General features: G+C 34.3%; 1 protein-coding gene across 3 annotated transcripts in view; it reads left to right on the top strand.

The window, feature by feature from the left end:
* Positions 1-26,763, top strand: part of PPP4R3B (protein phosphatase 4 regulatory subunit 3B) — a 63,527-nt gene extending 36,764 nt beyond the window's left edge. The window contains exons 8-16 of one of the 3 annotated variants that reach the window (XM_033838534.2): positions 652-783; positions 1,860-1,962; positions 4,084-4,125; positions 6,005-6,163; positions 9,675-9,844; positions 11,838-11,977; positions 12,395-12,558; positions 15,044-15,246; positions 25,106-26,763. In XM_033838534.2, the coding sequence (XP_033694425.1) occupies positions 652-783; positions 1,860-1,962; positions 4,084-4,125; positions 6,005-6,163; positions 9,675-9,844; positions 11,838-11,977; positions 12,395-12,558; positions 15,044-15,246; positions 25,106-25,201 (1,209 nt within the window). In that variant the 3' untranslated portion in view covers positions 25,202-26,763. Of the gene's footprint in view, positions 1-651; positions 784-1,859; positions 1,963-4,083; positions 4,126-6,004; positions 6,164-9,674; positions 9,845-11,837; positions 11,978-12,373; positions 12,559-15,043; positions 15,247-25,105 lie in introns of all 3 variants that reach the window. The other 2 variants (XM_004317646.4, XM_004317647.4) reach the window with 2 other exon arrangements.
* The last annotated feature ends 213 nt before the right edge of the window (positions 26,764-26,976 follow it).

Genomic DNA, 26,976 nt, shown 5'->3' on the forward strand with positions numbered 1-26,976 from the left:
CTATTTTAATGCTTAAGGTGTCTACTTTTAAAATATAGGCAGAAAGCAAATAAATTTTGTATCTGCAAAGCTGCTTTGTAGCTCTTTATATTAAGACCCAAGAACATGTTACTAATGTAATAATAAGTCTATTTGGCTGCTTTAGATCATTATATAACACTGTGTACCCTTTTACCTCTTGTGGAGAGCTGTGTACTGGGTTATTTTTTCTCATATTTTTGTCAGAAAGGATTTTCTTGTTAGAAGCTGACATACTAATCTGTGTTCTGGGGTCACTTGATGTGTGTAATCTTGGGTTTAGTCAACTTCTAAATTCATGCCTGAAGCTAAAACCTAGACTGAAAATATGTTAGAACCTCCAGTGAACAAGAATTTCTGGTAAATGATTTTGTTTTCCATTGCCTATGTTGATGATATTGTAAGCTGTCATGTGCTCTGATTTTTGCATTGTGTTGTTTTGTTTTTGAGTGGGCTTCTTTATGCTCTGGTGTGTTTATAGAACTTTGAAAACATTGGGGAAAAAAGGTTTAAATAAGTTCATCCATTCTTTGTTTTTGTTTTTTTTTCCTGTATGATTCCGATTTTGTTCTTTCAGCTGGTACGTTTGTCTTATATCCAAACCAGGTCTCACAGAAACACATTTTCTTTCAGGATATCCTTCTCATTAATGTAGTAATTGAACAAATGATCTGTGATACTGATCCTGAGCTAGGAGGTGCTGTTCAGTTAATGGGACTTCTTCGTACTCTAATTGATCCAGAGAACATGCTGGCTACAACTAATGTAAGAAATTACTCTGCGATAGAAACGTTTTGGTCTAGTCAGTTTTAAATGATTTTATATACAATAAGTTATGTATAAATATATGTAAAAATCAAAATTTTGTAAATTTGTACAATTTTGAAAAACAAATATTCAAGCATTTGTACACTCAGAATTCAAGTAGCAGTACTGTTCCTCTAGCAGTTGTTTTTGCAGCAAACTACAAGATTGTAATCTGCTAAAATCTTGGTAAAATGTTAGCACTTCTATTTATGATCCTTGGCCTCTGTATGTTAACATCTTAAGAATTAAAACAAAGAAATATGAATATAATTAACACTACTGAACTATAAAAATGGTCAAGATGGTAAATTTTATGTTATATGTTTTTTATCACAATAAAAAAGAAAACAATATGTACCAAATGATCTTAACTGCGTGGTGAAAGGAGTCAGCACAAAAAAGGGCTTAAGGAAATATTGCAAAATATTAATAGTGGTTATCTCAAAATGCTGGGATATTTCTCCTTTATAGACTTCACTCAAATTTTGAGAAAATGTATATTATTTTTAAATCATTACAAGTTTATAGAACCAGTTATATAAAAAATAATGGCCAAAAACCCGAAAGGAATTATTTTCCAAATTTCCAAGTCATAAAGTCTTAAAATTTAAAAAAAAAATCTAAAATCTGTAACATTTCTAGTGGCTTGATAAATCAACTTGGTGTTTTTTAAAATTTGAATACATTGTGAAATCTGGGGTTTCAAATTTTAAACGGTTAAGTTGCTCTCACATTGATAGATTTTTCATTGCATTTCAGATCACATGCATATTTGAAAAAAAATTGTTTTAGATAATTTTCCCTGGAAAAACTTTTTATAATGCTATCTGATCTTTTTCTTACATTCATCTTTATTTAACATATAATATGAAATAGATCTGACTATTCAGTTCTGCAGAAATAAGGTTAAGATGAATATAACAAGTTTTTTTCGATTCTTTCACAGTATCTTAAAAGTATCTCTGTGCACTGTTAATCCTTGAAGATGTTTTATTAATTATAAAGATAATAAAATATTTTTTTGTATGTTTCAGAAAACTGAAAAAAGTGAATTTCTAAATTTCTTCTACAACCATTGTATGCATGTCCTCACAGCACCACTTTTGACCAATACTTCAGAAGACAAATGTGAAAAGGGTAGGGCCTCTTACTTACCTGCTGATGATTTCTGTTTTAAAAGAGTGAGATAAGTATTATAGCTAACAGACACTTTACTTGGTGCATTTTATGACAGGGAAATTACTACTGAAAATTTTAAACTGCAATATAAAATCATGATTTCCCTTGTTTCAGAGTGTCTGTGGTAGAGAATGATATAGAATACGTGGCAAAAAGTATTACACCTTGAGGGAGAGAACTGTAAACACTTACCAAAAGAAGGAGATTGTACCCAAAGTTGTTAGAGTTAATGTTAGAGTGAGTAAGTGCAGAGAATATATTGCCTACAAAATCCAAGGTAACCGTCATTTTGGAGACATATTTGGCAATACAGTAAAAACTCTCTAATTACAAAACATAAGGATCAGGTTATTAGGTTAATCAAAAAAGTTGGTTAAAGCAGAGAATAATTTTTAAAAATAAACTGTTTATAAACATTTACTTTAAATGCTGCTCATTTACTGATAGTTTGTATAGGGCCAAGGCTTTTTTTTTTTGTATGTTTTTTTTTTTTTTTGTATTTCCATATTGCATTACATAAGTTGCACCCGTAATTCATCGGCTACAGTTTCTGGTCTCAGTTTATTATAGTGGAGAGAAAACCTAAACATATTTTTGAAGCAGTCTGAGTGTAGAATTCTACTATGGTTTTAAGTACTTTCCTTTAAGTACTTAAGTATTCATAGTTTCGTATGACTAAGTTGGTATCATTTTTTAAATTGAGGTCTGCTGTATTCAACTTAGCCATAGATATTACAGTTCTGTGACATTTCATCAGTCTGCAGTATTTAAATTGTGTAATCATGTTACCAAATATAACTAGTGTAAACAAAGGACTGACTTTGATAAGCATACAACTCAGCTTGATGAAATGAGATATGTGGGGGGGCATATTCTCAGAAAATGTTGGCTAATCTATTAAGTCAATTAAGAGGAAGTCAGTTAAGAGAATGTTTACTAAACTAATAAAATTGTACACCCTACGTAATACTATCAATTCCATTTCTGAGTTTATATCCTAGGGGACATTTATGCATATACATGACAGATACAAGGATGTTGTTGCATTGTGCATTGTAGGAAATGAAGAAAATGTAGTATATTCATATAATGGAATACTGTTTAGCAGTTAAAATAATTGAATTTTGATCTGTCGACTGATTAGTTCTCAAAAATATGAATTGGGTAAAAAAAAGCATGTCACAGAACGTTTTGCAGAAAGGTTCCATTTATGTAAATTAAAACAAATGCATTTTTAACTTTCATTTTAAAATAAAACATTCCCAGCATACAGAAATATTTACATGATAGCATCACAGATACATACTTTGTTGGCTCTATCAAAACTAACTTGTCATATTTTTTTCAGTTTTTTTAAAAAGAAAATAAATTACAGATAGTTTCTTATGCATTTTCATTCTACCCCACCCCATCCCTCAAGAAATGCTGAATTTGGAGTTTATCACCCCTATGTTTGTTTATATTATTGTGACATGTATAATGTGGTATTATTTTTCACAGTTTCAAACTTGATATGAATTGACTTAACATTGTGCACATTATTGTGCATTTTTTTCCTTTTTACCCAATGCTTTTTTTGAGATCTATCCATATTGATACCTAGAGTTTATTTTTAACTCTTGCGTGGTATTCTTTTGTATGAGTATGTTGTAATTTAGCCATCCTGCTTCTAATGTATATTTAAGTTGTTTCTAGCTTTTTCCTGTTACAATGCTCTGATATACATTCTTGTGTTTCCTAACATAAATGTGCTCTAAGATGTGAGCCTACGAATCGAAACTTAATTATAATGTTATACTTATTTTTTTAAAAATTCAAAACATAAGTGACTAATTGTTAAAATCTGTGTTATTTTGTCAGAATACTTATGATACTGTCTTTTAATAATTCTTCATCTGCACCCAGTTCTCTAAAAGATTTCAGATAGAGGTATAATATTTGACTGAAACTACTAATTCTTAATAGTTATTATGCAGGTAAAATGAGGTTATGATCAGAGATATGCTTTGTATGTTGTAAAGTGCTAGGGAAGTGTGAGATATTATTACTGAAGTCGCTGATTTTAATTTTTTTTATTAGATAATATAGTTGGATCTAACAAAAACAGCACGATTTGTCCCGGTAAGTATAGATTCATACTTTATGAACTAATGCAAACTGTAAGTTTTTTCCTATACAGAATATAATGCACTTATACAAAACTAGGAAAGACATATTTTCATCCAAAAAATCCAAAACTAGATTTTTTTTAAATAAAAAAATTCCGGGCTTCCCTGGTGGCACAGTGGTTGAGGGTCTGCCTGCCGATGCAGGGGATGTGGGTTCGTGCCCCGGTCTGGGAGGATCCCGCATGCTGCGGAGCAGCTGGGCCTGTGGGCCATGGCCGCTGGGCCTGCACGTCCGGAGCCTGTGCTCCGCAGTGGGAGAGGCCACGGAGGTGAGAGACCCGCGTATCGAAAAAAAAAAAAGAAAAAAAAAATTCCACTTTCTCCAATATAAAAGATGCAAAACCCAGTTGAAATTTTGTTTTTGTTTTTCTCTGTAAATTTAGAGATTGTTTTCTGACTTTTTTTTTAAGGAGGTGTCTTAAAGTTGAGGATTAGTTCATTCTTATTTTGTAAATCTAGTAAACTAAGGCCAATCAGTTAGGAACTAGTCTTCATCAATAGTCTTATACGTAGGTATCGTTCATGAATCTGAGTATAAACATGGTTGCTTCTACTTGGAACATATGTATCAGGTATTGGCCTGTTAGTATGGAAAATAATGCCGTGTTTACCTGGCCTCCTGTCTTTTCTACCAGGCTCATCAAAGCTCTAGGAAAGCCAGTGTCAAATTAGAAAGCAGTTCAGAGATTGGATTATTAGAGATATGATGAGTAATTTCATGTCCTAATTTGGAAAAGTGAAAACAAGGCATTTAATTAACACTACAGATCACTGTTACAAGATCTTTTGTAAATAAAATTTGGGAATTGAGAAATTTAGAGAATTTATTTTAATGGTGAGGAACTAGTTCAGATACTGGCTGAGGTGATGGCTGTTGTACAAATTGGTCTGAAAGAAGTAGAACTCTTTACTTACATTTAAAGTAGAAAAGGTCTTTGAAATGCCAGGATTGTATTTTGTATACTTGCTAGTCATTCTGTTATTAAAAAGATTGCTGATTTGTTCCTGATAGTATCATGTGATGTTCCACAAAATATTTATTTGTGTAGTCTTCTTGAAAAATAAAATAGTTGGATTTGATGACGTCAGTTATTTTTTCTATTCTCTAAGGCTGTGATTCCATAATTTCTTCACAGCTTAATATTTTCTTGCCTAAAATATTTACAGTAGGTATGGGTAATTTACCTATACATTAAATTTTGATGTTCAAGAAGCAATTTTAAATCACTCCATGAATGTGTAAACCAAAGCCTCTTGAGGAAGAAAGAGCTGGTATATTTCAGTAGGCCTCTCATGGATATGATTTGATGTTAAAAAGATTACTGTTTTAAAATCATGATGTAATATTTTTCACTTAATATTCAAACAACCAAAAAAGTCCTTTCCTTAAAGAAGTCTTTAAAGAAAGCATATTAATTTTTCTTGAGAAATTTGTGTTACACCACTTCAGTCAAAAAGTTTAAGGTATTTCCTCTTTTACTGTGCAGTGGACCCTTTTATAGATCCATTAATATTAATGACAGCACATATTAAGGAAACATTACCAAGAAAATCTCAATGCAGTGAGGGCTTTATTATCATATTTGTACATTTTTATTTAACATTATTAAATATTTTATATAAGAGCCTTAGAATATCTATTTAGTAGGTAAAACTAATACTTCTGGAGAGTCTACCTAATGAAAAAATAAAAATCTATAGCTTCTTTAATTGATACAAAAAGGAGAAGAAAATACAGTTTTACTTTTGCTCTGAAATACAGGATGTACACTTTATTCTCTTTGCTTAGATGTATTGCAACGTTTATTTTCATGTGATGACTTTCTTTGTAGATAATTATCAAACAGCACAGCTGCTTGCCTTAATTTTAGAGCTACTCACATTTTGTGTGGAACATCACACATATCACATAAAAAACTATATTATGAACAAGGACTTGCTAAGAAGAGTCTTGGTCTTGATGAATTCAAAGCACACTTTCCTGGCCTTGTGTAAGTAACAGTTTCAATGAACATTCTTACAAAATGTTTTATGGAACAGCATTTTTAATAGAAAAGCCTGAGTTACCCATGTGGAATTATTTTTTTCTAGCAAGTGCATATGCTATTAAAGAGATGATTGCGAGAAATACTAATCTTTTGTTTTCTTTTATTTAAAGGACAAGAGGAGTAGGTCACAGTGCTTCCCCCACCCACATATTGCTCACATTTAGATTCAGTTGTGATATAATACCATGTGCAATGACACTTCACTAATAGAACCACTCCTGCTGTCTTTTACATCTGCTTCATCAAACTGTCATTTAGTAGTGACTCTTTTTATATTTTTGAGATATGGGCCTTGAAATGTATTTGTATAACTCAGGTTATTTATTTGAACATGTAAAATAACTTACGGTCTCTTCAGTAGACCACTTGGACCAATAAAAGTCAAACTTAAATGCTGATGTTTGCTTAAATGTTGATTTTTGGTGAACCCTAACTTTACTTTCCTCTCATAGTTTCACCTGCTGATAGAGGTAAAGAAACCTTCTCCCTAGAAATAAAAAGAGCCCTGTGGGTTTTTTCTGAGCATGAAAATCATAGTTAAAATGTAACATTTAATTTAATGTATAGAGAAAAGATTAATCTCCCTACTACTTCCTTTATTTTTAAGGCCTTAAAATAGCCACTGTTAACTGCCTGCACTACTTCTTTTCCATTCCTTTTTCCATACCTGTGCAAATTTACATAAACATTCACACATGTATATGTTTCCATGTTTTATTTTTATAGAAACAGGATCATGCTGACACACATCTCAGCCCCTTAATAATACGCTAGGTCATTGGATATGGTGTGAACTAATATTTTTCCTAAACATAGCTGAGTAACATTTCATAGAGTGGCTCTTTCGCAACTTATTCTACCATTCTCCACTGCATGGATTACAAGATTGTTTTGGTATTTTACCATTCCAAATAGCACTGTAATAAATAGCCTGGTATTGGGTTGGCCAAAAATTTCATTCGGGTTTTTCCATAAAACCCGAATGAACTTTTTGGCCAACCCATACATAAATCTTCCTTTACTTGTTTATTTCCATAGGATAGATTCCCTATATTGGGATTGCCAGAGCAAAATGTTTATTTATTTTAATATATCCTTTTTCAATTTTAATTTACTTTCCAGATTACTTTCCCAAAAGATTGAAGCACTTGACATGAAGAATGCACTCAATGAATAGCACTCATTCTTACTGCTTTTTAATATGTTATCCAGCTGATGATGGAAAATGTATTCTGTTTGTGTTTTAATTTACATTTTCCTTGATAACATCTTTTCACATTTTAGTGCTTTTGCATTTTGTCTGTTGTGAATTGCCTTTTATCTTTTTCTTAGAGCTCTTGTATGTTAGAGATATTAGCAGTTATCACATTTTGGGGAAAAAAATGTCCCAGTTTCATTTGTCTTTTGTCTTTACGTTTATTTATGGCATGTTTTGCATATAATTGCTATAAGATTCTTTATGGTGACAAATATGTCTTATTTTTCTTTCATGGCTTTCGGGTTTTTTGCCTTGCTTATTAGGAAAGTCTCCTATGTCCTAAATTTATACAAATATTTTCCTCAATTTTCTTCTAATATTTTTTATTATTTTGTATATTTGTAATGCATCTGAAATTTGTTTTTGCATATGGTTTGAAGTGAGAGTCTAGCTTTCTTTTCTACTGGATGTATAGCCAATTGTGCTAACACCTTATTAAATAAACTATATTTTCCTTACTGAATTAAAATATCACTTTTGGTATTCAGTAAGTTACCATATATACTTGTGTCTTATTTCTGAACCATTTATCCTTTTATTTCACTAGATAAAATGAATGGGAAAGTTTATTCTTATGCCATTATAGTATCTCTGTTGTAAAGTTTAATATCTGCTAAGTACCTCCTCAGTTTCCTTTTCATAATTTTCTTGGTTCTTGGACATTTGTTCTTCCATAGTAACTTAAATACAACTTTATCCAGTTCATCCTGATTGGATTTACACTAAATTTTAATATTAATTTTGGAACAGTTGATGTTCTCATGCTAGGTTTTCCTATATGGCTTTCTATAAGTAGTCCTTTCTGAAATGACTGCAGAATGGTCACATTTAAATGGATATAACTGAACAAATCTCCAGTATTTAAATGTTTATATTGCTTCAAGATTTCCATTATTATAAACAACGCTGTTTTAACTATAGCTTTGTGTGCATGTTACTTCATTCACAGGCAGTGTATGAAAGTGCCTGTTTGCTCAGGTCTTTGGCAATACTTCAGTCTTTTTAATCTTAGGAAAACTATTTCTTATCCTGCCATAAAAAGAGGTGATGTTTTAAGTCTAGCAGTTCTGTCCGCACCTGTTTAGTCTTACAGTTATCATACATTTATACCTTATGTGGCCTATTTCTGTTTTATTTTCAGATAATATTTAGAACCTCTTTGGACAGACACAACTTCTTTTAATAACTTAGATCTGTGAACAGAGGGTTAAAATGAGAGAGTGACTTACAAAATCAGAAACCTTGTGTTTTAAAAGATGTGGCTAGTGTTACCTGTAGAATAAATTAAACTACTCAGGAGAGAGGTTACAAGTTAAAAGATAAAACATAAATATAAGGGATTGAAATTACAGTATTTTGTGTTCCATAAAGGTTTTAGCAATAATATTGCTAAATATGTTTAGCTGGGGAAAAGACTAGTTAAAGGGAAATTTTCTTTTCAATATTCTAAAATGTAAAAAGCCAAATTATACTGCTTATTTGTTACTCTAACATTCTTTTACAGTTACAGTCTGATTTGCCACAGTACATGTTTACTAAAGGTTAAACAGCTCACAAGCAATTGGTAAACAAGGGAGTGATGTTATTATAATCCGGAGGTAGTGTTTGTTCACAGATGATTTTCCCAAGGCAAAGAGAACTGGAATAGCTTTCATCGGAAAAGTAGAAAAACCTTTGGCACTCCTGTTTACTGGTAGCAGGAGCCCCTTTGGCTGTATTTTCAGAAAACTTAAAAGAAGCACCTACCTCCAAAGCTCCCCCCACTCCCCTCTTTGCCCTGTCCCCCAGAGAGGTAAAGCAGTCTCGGCTCTTGGCAGGTTGCACCATTCCTGTCCCCTTCTCAGTGACAGCCCCTACTGACTCTGCGCTGCCTTCACTGCATTGTCTCCACATCCACCAGCACTGCTCTAAGTAGTGCCGGCATTTGTGTTGTATGGTTTTTGTGTATTTTTTAATCTCTCTGCCTTGTAGCTGTCTGCCTACCAATTATTGGGGCTTTTGTTAGCTCTCGCCCCAAGTTGTACAAATTTTGAGTTGGTTTTTCCCTAATTCTGTTTTTCGCAAAATCCAATTGTTCTTATTGCAGTTTTGCTTTTTACTTTAGAAGAACATGTACATTGCTTTATGTAAAAATACCTGTATAATAATTAATACCAGTAAGATTGGCAACTTATTCCCTGTATTATTTTTAATTAGGTGCTCTTCGTTTTATGAGGCGGATAATTGGCCTTAAAGATGAATTTTACAATCGTTACATCACCAAGGGAAATCTTTTTGAGCCAGTTATAAATGCTCTTCTGGATAATGGAACTCGGTACAATCTGTTGAATTCAGCTGTTATTGAGTTATTTGAATTTATAAGAGTGGTAAGTTTATATTAAAAGATTCTTAGTAAATTAAAATAACTATATGTTTAGTGATGTTAATATTTTAAATTGTGAAATTCAGCATAGTATTTAAAACTGCATTTGTGCTCTATTCTTCTCAGTTGCATTTTTTTGCCAAATGTTTCAGGATATTTAGCATATTGGACATTTCCCTCAAGCATGCCATTCATGTGATCTCTGTGATCTTTTGTAAGGGTAGTGATAAAAATGAATAGAAAGATTGAAAAATAATTCCCTTGGTAGACATTGATACAAAATGCATAAAACGTAGGATGTTATCATGGAATTTTAAGTTGAAGAATCTGAGAAGTTAGGTGAACTACTTCAGCTGCCTTATTTTATAGATGAGGGCTTGAGACACCCAAAGTGATTAGCTGACCTATTCAGGTGCATTCATTTGGTTAGGAGCACAGGCAGGGCTTGAAGATATGGTGCAGCTCATCCTTGAGTCTCAGTCAGGCAACAAAAGATTTGTCATAAAAACATCTGGAGAGAGCTCTGTGTGAATACCAGGGATAAGATGAATAACTGAAGAACCGATAAGATAAATTTACCATCCCACACACTGAAATGATTCCACTGGAGGAAATGGCCACATGGTTAGAAAAAACTTGAAAAAAGAAAGTCAAAGCTAGAAATTCATTCTCTAGTTTTGCTTCTTACAAATCAGATTTGTACTGATGACACAGTATTCCCACGTAAAGATTATTTGGCTGACTAGATTGTTTTTCTTAGAGTAGTCGCTTGCCAAGAGTATGGTTTGCAAAAAGGATGAAGATAGAAGTACTGTCTTTAACCTTGGAAAAAAAGGAACATGGTTGACTAGCTCACCAAGAATCTGAACCCAGGTTCACAGTGTACTGTTCTATGAATTAGAGATTAACTTTTATATATTTTTTTCCTTTAAAATTTTTGTTGAGATATGGATAAAATGAATTGTAAGGTTCACAGCCCCATCCCTATTCCTATGATTGAATTTGTTTTTCTGAAAATAATTTTGAGTGATTGATAAATGTACATTGAATCCCAAAACTTACCTTTTTTTGTTTCGGCGTGTAACACAACTATTTTACCTAGGTTTCTAATTTTTCTCCTTTGCATATTTTTTTGATTCAGATATTCAGGGGAACTAGTTTAAAGATATAACAGTCCTTAATACAACCAGGTTATGGTATATCTTTTAAGGAAGTGGCATGTATATATCCTACCAGTATTAGTCCTGAATCACAACTTATTTATTTTTAATGATGAGCCTGCTTTGCACCCATTCATTTGCAGTGATCAGTTAAAATGGTTCATTTAGAATTTAAAATTTATTACTATCGGTTTATTTCACAAAAATTACACCACTAGAGAACTGTGGAAATATACAAGAGGAATTCAAGTTGTTTTACCAAATATGTATATGTGATATAGTCAGAGGAATCTGTTTATTAAGTAAGGCTTATCTTGTTTTGATAGTTAAACAAGGCATCATCAATAATATCTTTCAATGTTTGTTGAAAATATAATTTCAATATCTGCTTTCTAACTAGGTGTGCACTCTTGATCGGGCCATCCAGTCTCTGTCATAGCCTCAATTTTCCCTTTCTGTAAAATAGGGTTAATAAAACATATTTTATAGAATTGTTATGAGGATCAAGTGAAATTGTATGTGATAAGCGCTTTTTAAATTGTAAAGTGCTATTATGTAAATGCAAAAAATAAACAGACAACATAAACTAAATACATTTACCTTTCAAATGTTCTTTATAGTCCCCCCAGAAGGGCTTCAGTCAATTATTTCTCCTTTTTTCCAAGTGTTCTGTGGAGTCCTGGCTCATGTATGAAGAAACTAGGACGTTTATTTTTGGAAGATGATTTTGAAAAACCTTTTTTTTGATCAGCTTTAGAACTATAAAAAAATTTTTTTAAGTTTTTCTTCTAACAAGCATTGTATTATATTTGAAATATAAATTTTGTGCTTATACAGGAAGATATCAAGTCTCTTACTACACATATAGTTGAAAACTTTTATAAAGCACTTGAATCGATTGAATATGTTCAGACATTCAAAGGATTGAAGACTAAATATGAGCAAGAAAAAGACAGACAAAATCAGAAACTGAACAGGTATTGTTTAAGTATATTGCATTTATAGCCTATAAAATTATGTTCAAAATCATGTGTAGTTTGATCTTACATATGAAATTTACCCAGGAATTTTCTTTCCATCATTAGATAGTACAGGGTTGTGTAGGAGGGTAGTATATTCTCCCTACACTGAATCTTTTGTATGAAAGATGACTGCTCCATATCATAACTCAAGATAAATTTTTAGGCTGGTGTACAAACATCCTTGGAGTGTTCTCTGGTTTCTGGTTACATCTTATATCGCAACTGAGGTGATTATGATATAAGTTATACTCAGTTAAAATTATTTCAGCTCCTCTTGGTTATACATATTCTCATATAATCTGGTCAGGAATTTTAAATCACTACTTAATATTTGTGATATATTTCTTACAGTGTACCATCTATATTGCGTAGTAACAGATTTCGCAGAGATGCAAAGGCATTGGAAGAGGATGAAGAAATGTGGTTTAATGAAGATGAAGAGGAGGAAGGGAAAACAGTTGTGGCACCAGTGGAAAAATCTAAGGCAGAAGATGATTTTCCAGATAGTTATGAAAAATTCATGGAGACTAAAAAGGGTATTAAAATTTTGAATTTTTGATGAGTTCATTCTCTTATTTAGTATAGAAATTATTCAGTTGTTTGTGAAGTTGTGATAATAGTTTATAAAGCATGAAAGACATGAATTTTATGCTAAATCAAAGCCTTTTAAAATTATCACCTTTTTCAAATCTGATTTTTCAAAACATTTTATGGGGCTTCCCTGGTGGCGCAGTGGTTGAGAGTCCGCCTGCCAATGCAGGGGACACGGGTTCGTGCCCTGGTCGGGGAGGATCCCACATGCCGTGGAGCGGCTGGGCCCATGAGCCATGGCCACTGAGCCTGCGCATCCGGAGCCTGTGCTCCGCAGCGGGAGAGGCCACAACAGTGAGAGGCCCACGTACCGCAAAAAAAAAAAAAAAAAAAAAGTGTTTAAAATGTTTTTCTTGAAACTTGCCATTTTGTGACTCTCTTCATTTGCTGTTTATAAATTGCATTGTCTATACTTTGCCTTCTGTGAACAGTTGTGCTTCTATTTCTATACTGAAATCTTCAATAATAATAGAGACCATATAGATCCATAGAAATTTTCCAAAGCGCTCTGTCATTTACAGCTGGAGAAACTAAGCTTAAAGAAAGAAGTACTTTACTCTTTGAAAGTTTTAAATTGTTATAAAAGTTTCATAAAGATAAAATGGCAAGGGACTTTCCTGGTGGTCCAGTGGGTAAGACTCCGTGCTCCCAGTGAAGGGGGCCCAGATTCGATCCCTGGTCGGGAACTAGATCTCGCCTGCAGGCCGCAACTAAGAAGTCCGCATGCTTCAACTAAAAAAAAGATCCTGCATGCCGCACCTGAAGATCCCAACCCGGAGCAGCCAAAACAAATAAATGTTCAAAAAAAAGATAAAATGTCAAGAGCGGAAAAGTAACAGTAAAATTTCCTGTCTTTCAAATATGTTTAACTTGTTTATAAAACTAAGATCTTACTAGTGTTTTTCAGAAGAACCAGTCACTTTAATTCTATAATTTAAATGTTTCAAAAAATTTATATCTTGAAAGGCAAAAGCATTTCCTAGACTTATATATAAGTTTATGATTTTCTTTCCCTTTTTTAAATTTATTTATTTATTTATTTACTTTTGGTTGTGTTGGGTCTTCGTTGCTGCACGTGGGCTTTCTCTAGATGTGGTGAGCGGGGGCTACTCTTTGTTGTGGTGTGTGGGCTTCTCACTGTGATGGCTTCTCTTGTTGTGGAGCAAGGGCTCTAGGTGCACGGGCTTCAGTAGTTGTGGCATGCGAGCTCAGTAGTTGTGGCTCGCAGGCTCTGGAGCACAGGCTCAGTAGTTGTGGCACACGGGCTTAGTTGCTCCGCGGCATGTGGGATCTTCCCAGACCAGGGCTCGAATCCGTGTCCCCTGCATTGGCAGGTGGATTCTTAACCACTGTGCCACCAGGGAGGTTCCTAGTTTGTGATTTTCAACGTGTGATTTTCTAAAGGCATTTCTCATTAGTTAGTGTTTCATTAATTTCTTATTACATTTTCCTTGAAACTGTTGCTACCAGCCTCACTCATTTTCCACTCATCACTGCCATAAGTTCTATTTATTTCAGCTTGGGGGATCACAAGAGCCTATTAAAATGTCCTAAGGAATAGGTACCTTTCGGTAGCCAAATTCTTCTACCTTTACTCATTACAGGCCCTGCCCTGAGTACTGTCAGAAGAGGCAGTGAGGCCATACTTGAAGTACTGCATCCAGTTAAGAAACATAATCAAAAATAGTGGCAGCCAGGGCTTCCCTGGTGGCACAGTGGTTGCGAGTCCGCCTGCCGATGCAGGGGACACAGGTTCGTGCCCCGGTCCGGAAAGATCCCACATGCCGCGGAGCGGCTGGGCCCGTGAGCCATGGCCGCTGAGCCTGTGCGTCCGGAGCCTGCACATCCGGAGCCTGTGCTCTGAAATGGGAGAGGCCACAACAGTGAGAGGCCTGTGTACCGCAAAAAAAAAAAAAAAAAAAAATAGTGGCAGCCAGATGTTAAAGGATAGTAGATACCTTTGTGATAAAGGAAACAGATAAAGGAACCTGGAATATTCAGGAAATAAATGACTGATAAACATGATCCTAATCATTTTCTTTAGGCATTTGGAATATTATTGACTTGTGGGAGAGATTATTAGGTTTTCACAATGAGTATGGAAGTGTAGAGTCAGTGAGTGGAAGCTGCAGAGAGACAATGAAAGGAAGAGTCAGACAGCTAGTGAGTCCTTGGAAGAGTCCTAGATATAGCAGTGTGGAATTCTAGCATACGGTGGCTGATCTGTTATATGACTCTGAAGTTTCTTTCTAATCCTGAGATTTCTAAGACTCCAGCTAATAAAGACTTGTCACTGTACACATCATGCTCTACCCTCTTAGCTCTTACAAAAAAGCAAAGGCACTGTTTTATAAGTTTTTAAATTATTGTTTTCAGATGCTTTGACTTAGCAATATTTACTGATAATTCAAATTTTTACATTTGCTTTAGCAAAGGAAAGTGAAGACAAGGAAAACCTTCCCAAAAGGACATCTTCTGGTGGCTTCAAATTTACTTTCTCCCACTCCACTAGTGCTGCTAATGGAACAAACAGTACAAACAGTAAATCTGTAGTGGCTCAGACACCACCAGCAAGTTCTAATGGATCCTCTTCCAAAACTACAAACTTGGCTACATCAGTAACAGCCACCAAGGTATGTGAAACTGCTCTACACACAAACTTCGCTTTTTTCGTCTGTAGAACTATTTCATGTTTCCTGAAGAAAATTTGGATAATAAAAATAATCTCAAAGAAGAAAAAAAGTTGCACACATTGTCATCAGAGAATATGACTGCTAACATTTGATTGATTTTTCTTCAGGTGTATGGGTTTATCTGACACAATTACAGTCTCTGTATAAGCACAGTTTTTTATCCTGCTTCCATTAATTACGAGAATTTTTCTCTGTTATTAAAACATTAATGAGGACTGTAGAATTTCATTTGATTTAGCTGTATCATAGTATTTGTAAGCATCCCCTCCCCCCACCAATATTTTGGAGCACATGAGTTGATTCTGATATTTCACTGACTACTGGCATTGTTGCATTTTAAGTTATTTTCTTGGATAGATGAGTAGAACAGTGTTTTCACCCATATGGTCAAATTCCTCTCCAGAAAGGCTATACCAATTAATGTTACCGTAAGCATTGTATGAGTATGCTTGGTTCACTGCAGCTTTGGCACTGTTATTATAATGATTTTTAATCTTTACCAGTTAGGTAGAGGAGACAGTATATATCTCATTCCTAATTGTGTCATTTGTTACTAGTAAGGTTGAATGTTAGCCTTTTGAATTTGGTCTTCTGTTAATTGTTCATAGTCTTGCCTTTTTAAAAATTGGTTTATGTCTTTTTAGTATGAGTGAGTCTTTGGTTAAGAATATTAACCTTTTTGTCATTCACATAGCAAATGTATTTCCCATTGGTTACTTTTTTCATGTAAACAAGTTTAAATTTTATATAAAACTTTTTTCTTTCATTTACATTATTATTATATGTAATATGTCCTTTTCCCCAAAAAGGAGTGGCTTAAAATAAAAAGGCATAAATAAAGGACAACTGTTAGTATAAGGTTAGAAGGACAAGAGAAGGCCATAGTAGAAAACCTAAGTGAAGTGATGCTTCTTGTTTTGAACACAGAATATAAGTCTGAGTTTATTTATTTTACAAAAATGTAGAATCTTTCTTCAGTATTGTAGCAAGGTGGGCTCTTGACTAATGATCACAGAAGTAGCATTTTCAATAGGATTCTCCTGTTTGTGAAATACAGTTTATGTTATTGAATAAGAATTTTTAAATTTTCATTTTTTGATAGGACAATTTAGTATAATATTATGACACTATATTAAGAATATTTGCTGTTGAGTTATATTGCTTGGGTTCAAATCTTGGCTGTGCCTCTTTGTGTTTGACCTTAAGTAAATTATTTAATCTCTCTGGGCCTTATTAGTTTTCTCATTTTAAACAGGGATAAAACAGCACCTCCTTTATAGGTTTGTTGTGAAGGTTTAATTATTTAATAAATGTAAAGAGTTTAGAACACTATTTGGCACATTCTCAATATATACTAGCTTTTCTTTTCTTTTTTTTTTTTAATCAAAGTAATATATGCACTTACTTTTAAAAGATAAATAGCATTAAAAGTATTGAAAAAAAAAACAGTCCTCTTCTACGCAGCGAAGGCTTGGAACTCTTCTAGCTCTTTCTTCTATTTCTAGTTAATATGCTAATACTGCCATATTGTTTTACCACTCCGTACCAGATCCTCACCCTTATTACTCTCTGTATCACAATTTTTGGTTAAAACAATATTTGATAACTTTATAGCTATAATAACACAAATATTCTTTATTCATTAATTTTTTTCCTGCTTTTTTCTCTTTTTTTCCCTGCTTTTTTTCTACACTGTGTTTTTCTTTATAACTTTTCTCTTTTTATAGAGTAAATAACCTCTCAGGTTATTTTCCACATAGTCTCCCCCTTGGAGACATCTCTCTTAAAGTCTCCCATCTTGTCCCAGCCTAGGTTGGTTCCTCTCCAGACTTGCTGCTCATCTGTTGTCTTAAGGCTGCCTCTGCCATCACACTAATACTTCCTTTTGCCTTGCTTCTTTTCTTATGTTGACTGTTTCCTGGATCTCAGGTCTCTGTTCTCTTTCTTGATTTTCCATCTCATTTTGTTGGAGCATACCCTCTCTGTTTCCTGGAAAAAGAATTCCATGAGAGATAAAGTTTGAGACCTTGCATGTATGAAGATGTCTTTATTGTATCCTCATACTTGATTGACAATTTAACTGAATGTAGAGCCAAATTAGAAATAATTTTCTTTCAAAACTTCGAAGTTATTGCTGCCAAGGATTCCAGAGACATTCTTAATCCTGATTGTGTGTGTGTGATTTTATTTGATTCTTCTTGGAAGCATTTGGGGTTTTATCTCTGTATTCTGAAATTTCAGGATGATATACTTTGGGCATTCTCAGCTAAACAGTCATGACCTTTAGTTTTGGGACATTTTATGCTCTTTCACTATAGCTTATTGTTTGGATATTGGGCCTTATAATTTTCATAATTTTTCTCTCCTATTACTCATTTTTTTGTTCTATTTTCTGGGTTATTTCCCTGAGTTTTTAATTTACTGTCCTTACAGATAATTTTTTATTTATGAACAAGCAAAATCAAGTGCGAACACAAACACATATTTCACCTTTTTTGACACTAACAGCAGATTGCCGAATACATTTGTTCTACATCTTTTGGGGGAACAGATAGAAAAATAGCAGTTGTTCTTGGAAAATTAATTAATTGCTCAGTCACTCAAGACTATCACAAAAATTTGATACTAAGCAAGATAGGAGCTCACAGAGTAAAGCACTAGTTATATTGGCTCTCAACCTTTTTCAGCAAACTGACCACATTTCTAAGTGAAGGCAAGTTCTTTATCACCAATGGCCCTTTAGCCATTTTCACCATCGTTGCTTTTCAGGTGTCCAGCAAAGTGATTCAGAGGTAGATAGATTAGATAGATAGATAGATTCTTTTTTTAGATCCTTTTCCATTATAGATTATTACAAGATGTTGAATATAGTTCCCTGTGCTATACAGTAGGTCCTTGTTGGTTATCTATTTTATATATAGTATTGTGTACATGTTAATCCCAAACTCCTAATTTATCTGTTCCCCCCCCCCACCCTTTTCCCCTTTGGTAACCATAAGTTTCTTTTCTGTGTGTTAGTCTATTTCTGTTTTGTAAATAAGTTCATTTGTATCATTTTTTTTTTTAGATTCCACTTACAAGCAATATCATGATGTTTGTTTTTCTCTTTCTGACTTACTTCACTTAGTATGATAATCTCTAGGTCCATCCATGTTGCCTCAAATGGCATTATTTCATTCTTTTTTATGGCTGAGTATTACTCCATTGTGTATATTTATCACGTGTTCTTTATCCAGTCATCTGTCGACGGACAGGTTGCTTCCATGTCCTGGCTATTGTAAATAGTGCTGCAGTGAACATTGTGGTACATGACTCTTTTTGAATTCTGTTTTTCTCAGGGTATATGCCCAGTAGTGGAATTGCTGGGTCATATGGTAGTTCTATTTTTAGTTTTTTAAGGAACATCCATACTGTTCTCCATAGTGGCTGCACCAATTTACATTCCCACCAATACTGTAGGACAGTTCCTTTTTCTCCACATCCTCTCCAGCATTTATTATAATGTAGACTTTCTGATGATGACCATTCTGACCAGTGTCAGATGTTACCTCATTGTAGTTTTGATTTGCATTTCTATAATAATTAGTGATGTTGAGCATCTTTTCGTGTGCCTGTTGGCCTTCTGTATGTCTTCTTTGGAGAAATGTCTGTTTAGATCCTCTGCCCATTTTTTAATTGGGTTTGTTTCTTTGATGTTGAGTTGTTTGAACTGTTTATATATTTTGGATATTAACCCCTTATTGGTCCTATCATTTGCAAATCTTTTTCCCATTCAGTAAGTTGTCTTTTCGTTTTTGCTTTGCAAAAGCTTTTAAGTTTAATTAGGTCCCATTTTTTTATTTTTGCCTTTATTTCCTTTGCTTTAGGAGACTGATCCAAAAAAATATTGCTACAATTTATGTCAAAGATTGTTCTGCCTATCTTTTCCTCTAGGAGTTTTATAGTATCTGGTTTACATTCAGATCTTTAATCCATTTCAAGTTTATTTTTGTATATGGTGTTAGAGAATGTTCTAATTTCATTCTTTTACATGTAGCTGTCCAGTTTTTCCAGCACCACTTGTTGAAGAGACTGTCTTTCAATTGTATATTCTTGCCTCCTTTGTCGTAGATTAATTGACAATAAGTGCATGGGTTTATTTCTGGGCTTTGTATCTTGTTCCATTGATCTATATGGGTGTTTTTTGTGCCAGTACCATACTGTTTTGATGACTTAGCTTTGTAGTACAGTCTGAAGTCAAGGAGCCTGATTCCTCCAGCCCCATTCTTCTTTCTCAGGATTGCTTTGACTATTTGGGGTCTTTTGTGTTTCCATACAAATTTTTAAATTTTTTATTCTAGTCCTGTTGGTAATTTGATAGGGAATGCATTGAATTTATAGTTTGCCTTGGGTGGTATGGTCATTTTAACACTGATTCTTTCATTCTTTCATGGAAAGAACACGGTGTATCTTTCCATCGGTTTGTGTCGTCTTCAGTTTCTTTCATCAGCATCTTATAATTTTCGTCACCATCGTTGATTGCTACAATCGAATTGATTGGTTCTTAAAATTAAATAGATCAGGTGATAATTTGTCTGTTTTCCTTTGGGAGGCATCCTAAAGCTCTAACATATTTTTTAAAAATCACATTCTTTGAAAATTTTATAGTTTTCAAGATCAGCGAAACAGTAGCTACTAATGAAATTTATTTATTATTTTTGGCTGCATTGGGTCTTTGTTGCTGCACATGGTCTTTCTCTAGTTGTGGCGAGTAGGAGCTAGTCTTCATTGCAGTGCACAGGCTTCTCATTGCAGTGGCTTCTCTTGTTGCGGAGCATGGGCTTCAGTAGTTGCAGCACATGGGCTTCAGTAGTTGCAGCACGTAGGCTCAGTAGTTGCGACTATCACCTTTACTGATGATTAAAAATTTTTAATCATGTTGAAGGAAGATCTATGTATTCTTTTATTTTTTTTTATTTTGCTGTGGCACTCAGGATCTTTGTTGCGGCATGCAGGATCTTTTAGTTGCAGCATACGGAACCTTTAGTTGCAGCATGTAGGCTGCAGCAACCTGCATCCTGCAGCATGCAGGATCTGGTTCCCTGACCAAGGATCAAATCCAAGCCGCGTGCATTGAGAGCATGGAGTCTTAACTGCTAGACCACTTGGGAAGTCCCATCTATATATTCTTTATTTCATTGAGTAGAGCAGGGGTTCCCAACCCCCAGGCCTGTTAGGAACCAGGCCGCATAGCAGAAGGTGAGTGGCAGGCGAGCAAGCAAAGCTTCATCTGCCGCTCCCCATCGCTCACATTACAGCCTGAACCATCCCCCCACCCCCCATCCAAACCATGGAAAAGTTGTCTTCCACAAAACCGGTCCCTAGTGCCAAAAAGTTTGGGGCCCACTGGAGTCAAGGATAATTCTTGAATTCTGTCCCCTTAGATTTGTTAATATGATGAATTATGTTAAGTTTCCTCACTTAAAATTTGTTAATTTGTCAGTTTTAGTTCAGAAAGAGTCATTGTTTCTTCATAGGTTTTTGTTATTGTTACATCAGTTGTTTTGATCCCTTCTTTCATAGTAGAAATGTTTCTCAAGTGTCTGGTGATGCTTGGATTTTCTTTCATATTAAAAAGTAAGGTAGTTTGGGATTGACATGCGCACACTGCTATATTTAAAATGGATAACAAGGACCTACAGTATAGCACAGGGAACTCTGCTCAGTTATACATATGTATATGTATAACTGAATCACTTTGCTATACACCTGTTAATCAACATTGTTAGTCAACTATACTCCAATACAAAATAAAAATAAAAACTAAGAAAAAAAAGAAAGCCTTGAGAAGTGCCTCAGTGAGGTGCTAATCTATTTATGCAGCAAAAATATAAAATAAATTCATCTGCTAGGCTCACAGCACCAAAAAAAAAAAAAAAAAAGGTAGACTTTTGAACAAGACTGCCAAGACAATTCACTGAGGTAAAGAATCATCTTTTCAACATGGTGTTAGGACAACTTGGATATCTGCATTCAAAAGAATGAAGTTGGACCCTGCCCCTCACCATGTTACAGAACTTAAAGTAGACAAAAGTTTTAAATATAAGAATTAAAAGGATAAAACACTTAGAAAAAACTACACGTGTAAATATTCATGTCCTCAAATTAAGCAGTGATTTTTTTTTTCTTTTTGTTTTTATTCACTGCAAGGCTTGCGGGATCTTAGTTCCCCAGGGATTGAGCCTGCACCCCCTGCAGTGGAAGCACAGAGCCCTAACCACTGGACCACCAGGGAATTCCCCTAGGCAGTGATTTCTTAGGTATAACACAGAAAGCACAAGTGTTACAAAAGAAAAAAACAGATAAATCAGACTTCATCAAAATTAAAAACTTCTTTGCTTCAAAGGACACTATCATACGGTGAAAAGGCAGTCCACAGAATGGGAGAAAATATATCTGATAAGGGACTGGTATCCAGAATATATAAAGAACTCTCCAGCACAACACAGCAACCTGGTTTTAAAATGGGCATTTAAAAAGATTTCTCCAAAGAAGATATACAGATGGGGCATATAAGCACATGACAAAATGGTCAGCATCATTAGTCAGGAAAATGCAAATTAGTCAGGAAAATGCAAATCAGAACCACAGCGAGATTCTACTTCACACCCACTAAAATAGCTATAATAAAACACATGGACAAAAACGTGTGTTAGTGAGAAACTGCAACTCATACATTATTGATGGGAATGTATCAATAAAATGGTGTAAATGCATTAGAATACAGTCTGGTAGTTCCCCAAAAAGTTAAATTCCACTCCTAGGTATATACTCAAGAGAACTGAAAATAATATGTCCACCCTAAAACTTGTACATGAATATTAATAGCAGCATTATTCATAATAGCCAAAAAGTGGGAACAACCCAAATGTCTATCATCTGATGAGCGGATAAACAAAATGTGATATATCTGTAACGATGAATATTATTTTGCCATAAAAAGGAAAAGCAATGAAGTACTGACACATGCTACAACATAGATGAACCCGAAAACATTATGCTAAGTGAAATAAGCCCAACACAAAAGGCCACATATTGTATGCTTCCGTTTATAAGAACTGGTCCAAAATAAGCAAATCTTTAGAAACAAAGTAGATTTGTGATTTCCTGGAGCTGGGAAGGAGGGAGGGATGGGAAGTGACTAATGGGTAGAGGTGTTGGGGGGTGGTTGTTGATGAAAACACTCTGGAATTAGTGGTAGCGGTCACACAACTTTGGGAATATACTAAAACCACTGAACTGTACACTGCACGGGGGTGAACTTTACGGTATGTGAATTATGTCTCAATTTTTAAAATAAGGCAGTTAAAAACAATGAGAAGGGCCTACTGATGTGGACTTCATATAAAAGACTAGAGCAAATGCCCTGCTCTTTTTAGGGAGTGTTAGTGGTTTGGGGTTTTTTCCCTGTGGAGCCACTTAGCTCTTACAGGCATAGCTAGTCTGCTACACCTGGTGAGTATAAGCTCACCTGCTGGTGTTCTGAGAGCCTGGATGGGAACGAAAGCTTAGAATGGAGGTGGGCGTGTCTCTGCTTGGCATGCAGAATTTACTGTTTCACACTGGCACCTTTCCCCTGCCCTTTACTGTGCCTGAAGTCCTGAAGTGCAGAGCCTTTCTGTTGCTTTTCCTTTATGGTTCGTGGTGGTAGAGGAGCCGGAATCTCCCCGTGGGGGTAGGCGTGTGGTAGGGGAACGAATTGTAGAATTGAGGACTCAGTTGTCTGTTTCACTGACTCAACTGTTAATCATCTTCCCTGCTTTCCCCAGTATTTTGGTTCCCTTACTTCGTAGTCTTTTCTGCAGTTAAGACAAGTAAGTTTGCTTCTTATTTCTATATCCCCCTGCAAACCCTTCTTTCTTGACTTCGTTCTCCATTAAAACTGAGTTATTTTGCCTCTGATTTCTTTTTCCAAAAATGTCTTAACAGCTTTCATCTGCTGTTTTCTCCTTTCCTTTTTTGTCTTTGTTGATATATTGTCAGAAACAAAAATTTTTGAAGAGAATATAATGCCTGGGAAAGCAATCTAAATGTCCAACAAGGAATTTAACTTTGGCGGTGTATCCGTACCATGGAATACTAGAGTTTAAAAGAATGAAATAGAACTTTGTGTACTAACACTGAAAGCTGATATTTGTTTAAAAGCAATACATTTATAGTTATATATTAAAAGTCTGGAACCTATCAAATTCCTCACAGTGTGCACCTGTGGATTTATAGTTCCTTTTACTTCCAATATTTCATATTTTGTATTTTTATTCTTTGTATGGTAAATATGATTTTTTAAATGTATAATATGAGTTTGTTTATGGTATATATATGTATAGATAATAGAGGTAAAATTGAAAACTAAATTGTGTAGCCGAGTGTCAGATAGAATATTTATTGATCTTATGCCAAAAATTATTTTAAATGTTAACCATTTGGAACTGAAATGTTTGTACATTATGATATATAGGATTAAAAGTAAAACTTTCCTTAATTTGCTGTGTGAATATCAGACTGGTGCCTTTTTATGCTGTAATTATGTCTTCTACTTCCTTTCGTCCAACTTGTTTGGCTTAGAAACCAAATAACAAATAATGATAACAGTAATAGTAGCTAATAGCAATTACTGAATAGTAACTACATACCAAGCACTGTGCCAAGTGCTTTACGTTTTGTTTTAAATTCAGCCACACTACTTCTTGCTTATCCAGCTTACAGTTTGTGTGTTAAGCTGAGAAAGAAGCAGAAAGATTCTCACTTAACTATTAAGTTTTATTTGATTCACAGACTTTCTGATAACTGTTTCTAGCTGCTCAGAGCCCTTTGCTGATTAATATTAGTGTTTCAGTTATATTCTGGTAAAGTGTTAATGCTAGATGCCTGGATTCTTTAGGTATGAAGCTACTTAGGTTTGAAATATGACTCATTTCAATTGTACTTGCTTATCCCCTAGAGGTCTTAAGGGTTTGAACTAGATGCAGTGTTTACAGTAGCTCTCTTAACCTGTAAGGTATGTGTACAGATTTCATGGAATTGGTTCAAATTAATGCAGACCTGAGGACATATTAATTGTCTGGGTAAAGTGTCCAGAGCTTTAATAGGATTTGCAAAGGGGTCCATTACTTATAAAAGGCCGAACACCTGAAATATCTGATCCTTTTCTTCTGGGTAGAGAGAGATAGTCCTAAATTTTTGTCATTAGTTTTTAGGAACCATTTCATGTGTTTATTATCATCAGCCATTTAAAATTATTCTTCAAAAAGCAGAAAAAACAATGATGTGTACTTAGTGATGAAATATATACATGAGGTATATATATATATATATATATATATATATATATACACATACATACATACACACAGAGACTAAAAGGCACCTTTTTGTCACTGGCTGGCTATCATCTCGTGTAAGGTTAGAGAAATGAACTAGTTCATCTCCAAGGTCCTTCTAGCTCCAAATGTCATGATTCTTTGTGAGTCCTACTGTTTGGAGATATTTTTCCACAGTGAAATTTTGCTGAGTTGAATTATGAGGTATCATTAAAAATCCCATAAAAAAGTTGAGGGTAACTAAGAATACCAACAGTTGTACTTATTACTAACTGTTCATAATTTCAAGCAGTTCCTTTATCAAATTCAAATATATCTGTTTCAGATACATGTGGTTAGTTTAGAAAAATGATTTCTAATACCTTTAAAAGTGACTACATTTGTACTAATTAGCTTTTTCTGTTGTTACATATGTTAATTTTTTTTTTATTCTTCATTAGGGAAGTTTGGTTGGTTTAGTGGATTATCCAGATGATGAAGAGGAAGATGAAGAAGAAGAAACATCTCCCAGGAAGAGACCTCGTCTTGGCTCATAAAATATTTACTGGGGACCCTCAACATGTGGTTGTACAAAAATGCTGCAGCTGTTCAGTGAGTTGAAAATCTGAATCAGAAAGCTTTCTCACTTGAACTTATAAATATACAAGGAATAGCAAAAGACACTCAGTATATCAGCTAGGAGAGTTTAGCTCTGTAAAAAAAAAAAAAAACCAGGCTTCCCAGGAACTTGATCACTTGCTAGTAATTAATGGGTTTGCCTTTCAGGCTGTCAAAAAAAAGTTAGTAACCAGAACCTGGGAGATAGCTTCTCAGCAAGGGAACTCTCAGGTTTTGGGACGGTTTAGGGGAGGGACAAAGTTGATAAAATAATATTAATGCAGGGTTGCTCCAGGAGGGTTTCTGATTTAGAAACAGTTATAAAACTTCAGTTGCAAACCCAATAACATTACTTGTATAATGGTGCTGGCCATGTTGTTCTTTTAATCAGTTGCCTCTTTTTAAAAGAAATTTTTATGGAAAACAAGTTCAACTATCATAAAAAATGAAGTTAAGCTGTTGGGACCATTTCTTTGAAGATACAACAGAAATTCAGCCTTACTGGTAGGTAGAGGGAAATACACCCTGTATTACAGCACATGTTGAGTTTTCTACACCAGGAACTTTCAATGTGTATTTTGATGAAAACAAACAAGCTGGATTCAAAATGGGCAGTTTTGTTAATATAACTTTAAAATCAGCACTTTTACAGATAACAGATGCCAAGAATCAGTATGGTAGTATTCCAGAATGATTTTCTCTAGAAATGGGAGTGGACTGAACAGAAGGTTTTCAACTGCCTACCAATACAATCTTTTGTGGAAGATACTTTGAAGTCACTTTCTGCTTTGTTAATAAAGTTGTCTCTCTCCAGAGCTGCAGGCAAGTTTTAAAGTGTAATTTGTAAAGACTAACATACAAAGAATAGTGCTGAATTAAGTGGCATTTAATATCTACAGGCCATTTTGATCCAAGAAGTTACTTCAGTCAGCACATGAAGCTTTTCCAAGAACTAACAAGGGTGTAATATGAAAGCTGCTTTTTTTTTTTAAGAATAAAAGCACATTCCATGTACGTAAATGAATATAAAATAATAAACTGAGGCAAACAGTTAAGAGGTTTTATTTTTAGAACAGCAAGTTAACTGTAAATATTTTAATGTTAGTTTGCTCATCTATGATCTGAGATGCTGAAGTGAGAAAAACATCCCCCAAACTACAATTTAATGCATTGGGAAGAAAAAAACCAAAAAACTAAAAATAGTAATTCCAGCTACAGCCTTCAGATCACCCTTGTAATGTGTTACGGGTCCATTTTTCCTGGAATAGCTTAAACTGAAGCAGTTTACCCTGTTTTGGAGATTTTGTAGTTAATTTTAATTTTGGCTATTGTTTGGAAGATGGGCTGTCTGTGTAGATACGAAGTATAGTTTTTCCATAAAACAGATGTTTATTTTGTATTAAAAATACCACTGTACTTGTTTTACACCATTTGTATACATGTGGTGATATTAATGCTGACCTGTAAAATTCAGGAATTAAAATGTGACCCTGTAATTCTATGTTTGTTGCTTTTGTTTGGTTTCTTGTAAATATAAGTAAACTCCATTTTGAGATGTGTCCATTTTACAATATCTTTTTAAAGCCAGTAAGTTATCCATAGATACTTATTATAGACCACTGTGTCATACACCAATCTGAATGAAAGAATTCTAAACAAGGGTCAATTGCACATAGAAGGTATGCCTTGGACACATAAAGTCCCAGCACCAAAG

The sequence above is a fragment of the Tursiops truncatus genome, chromosome 14, assembly GCF_011762595.2.
Source record: "Tursiops truncatus isolate mTurTru1 chromosome 14, mTurTru1.mat.Y, whole genome shotgun sequence".
Taxonomy (NCBI): domain Eukaryota; kingdom Metazoa; phylum Chordata; class Mammalia; order Artiodactyla; family Delphinidae; genus Tursiops; species Tursiops truncatus.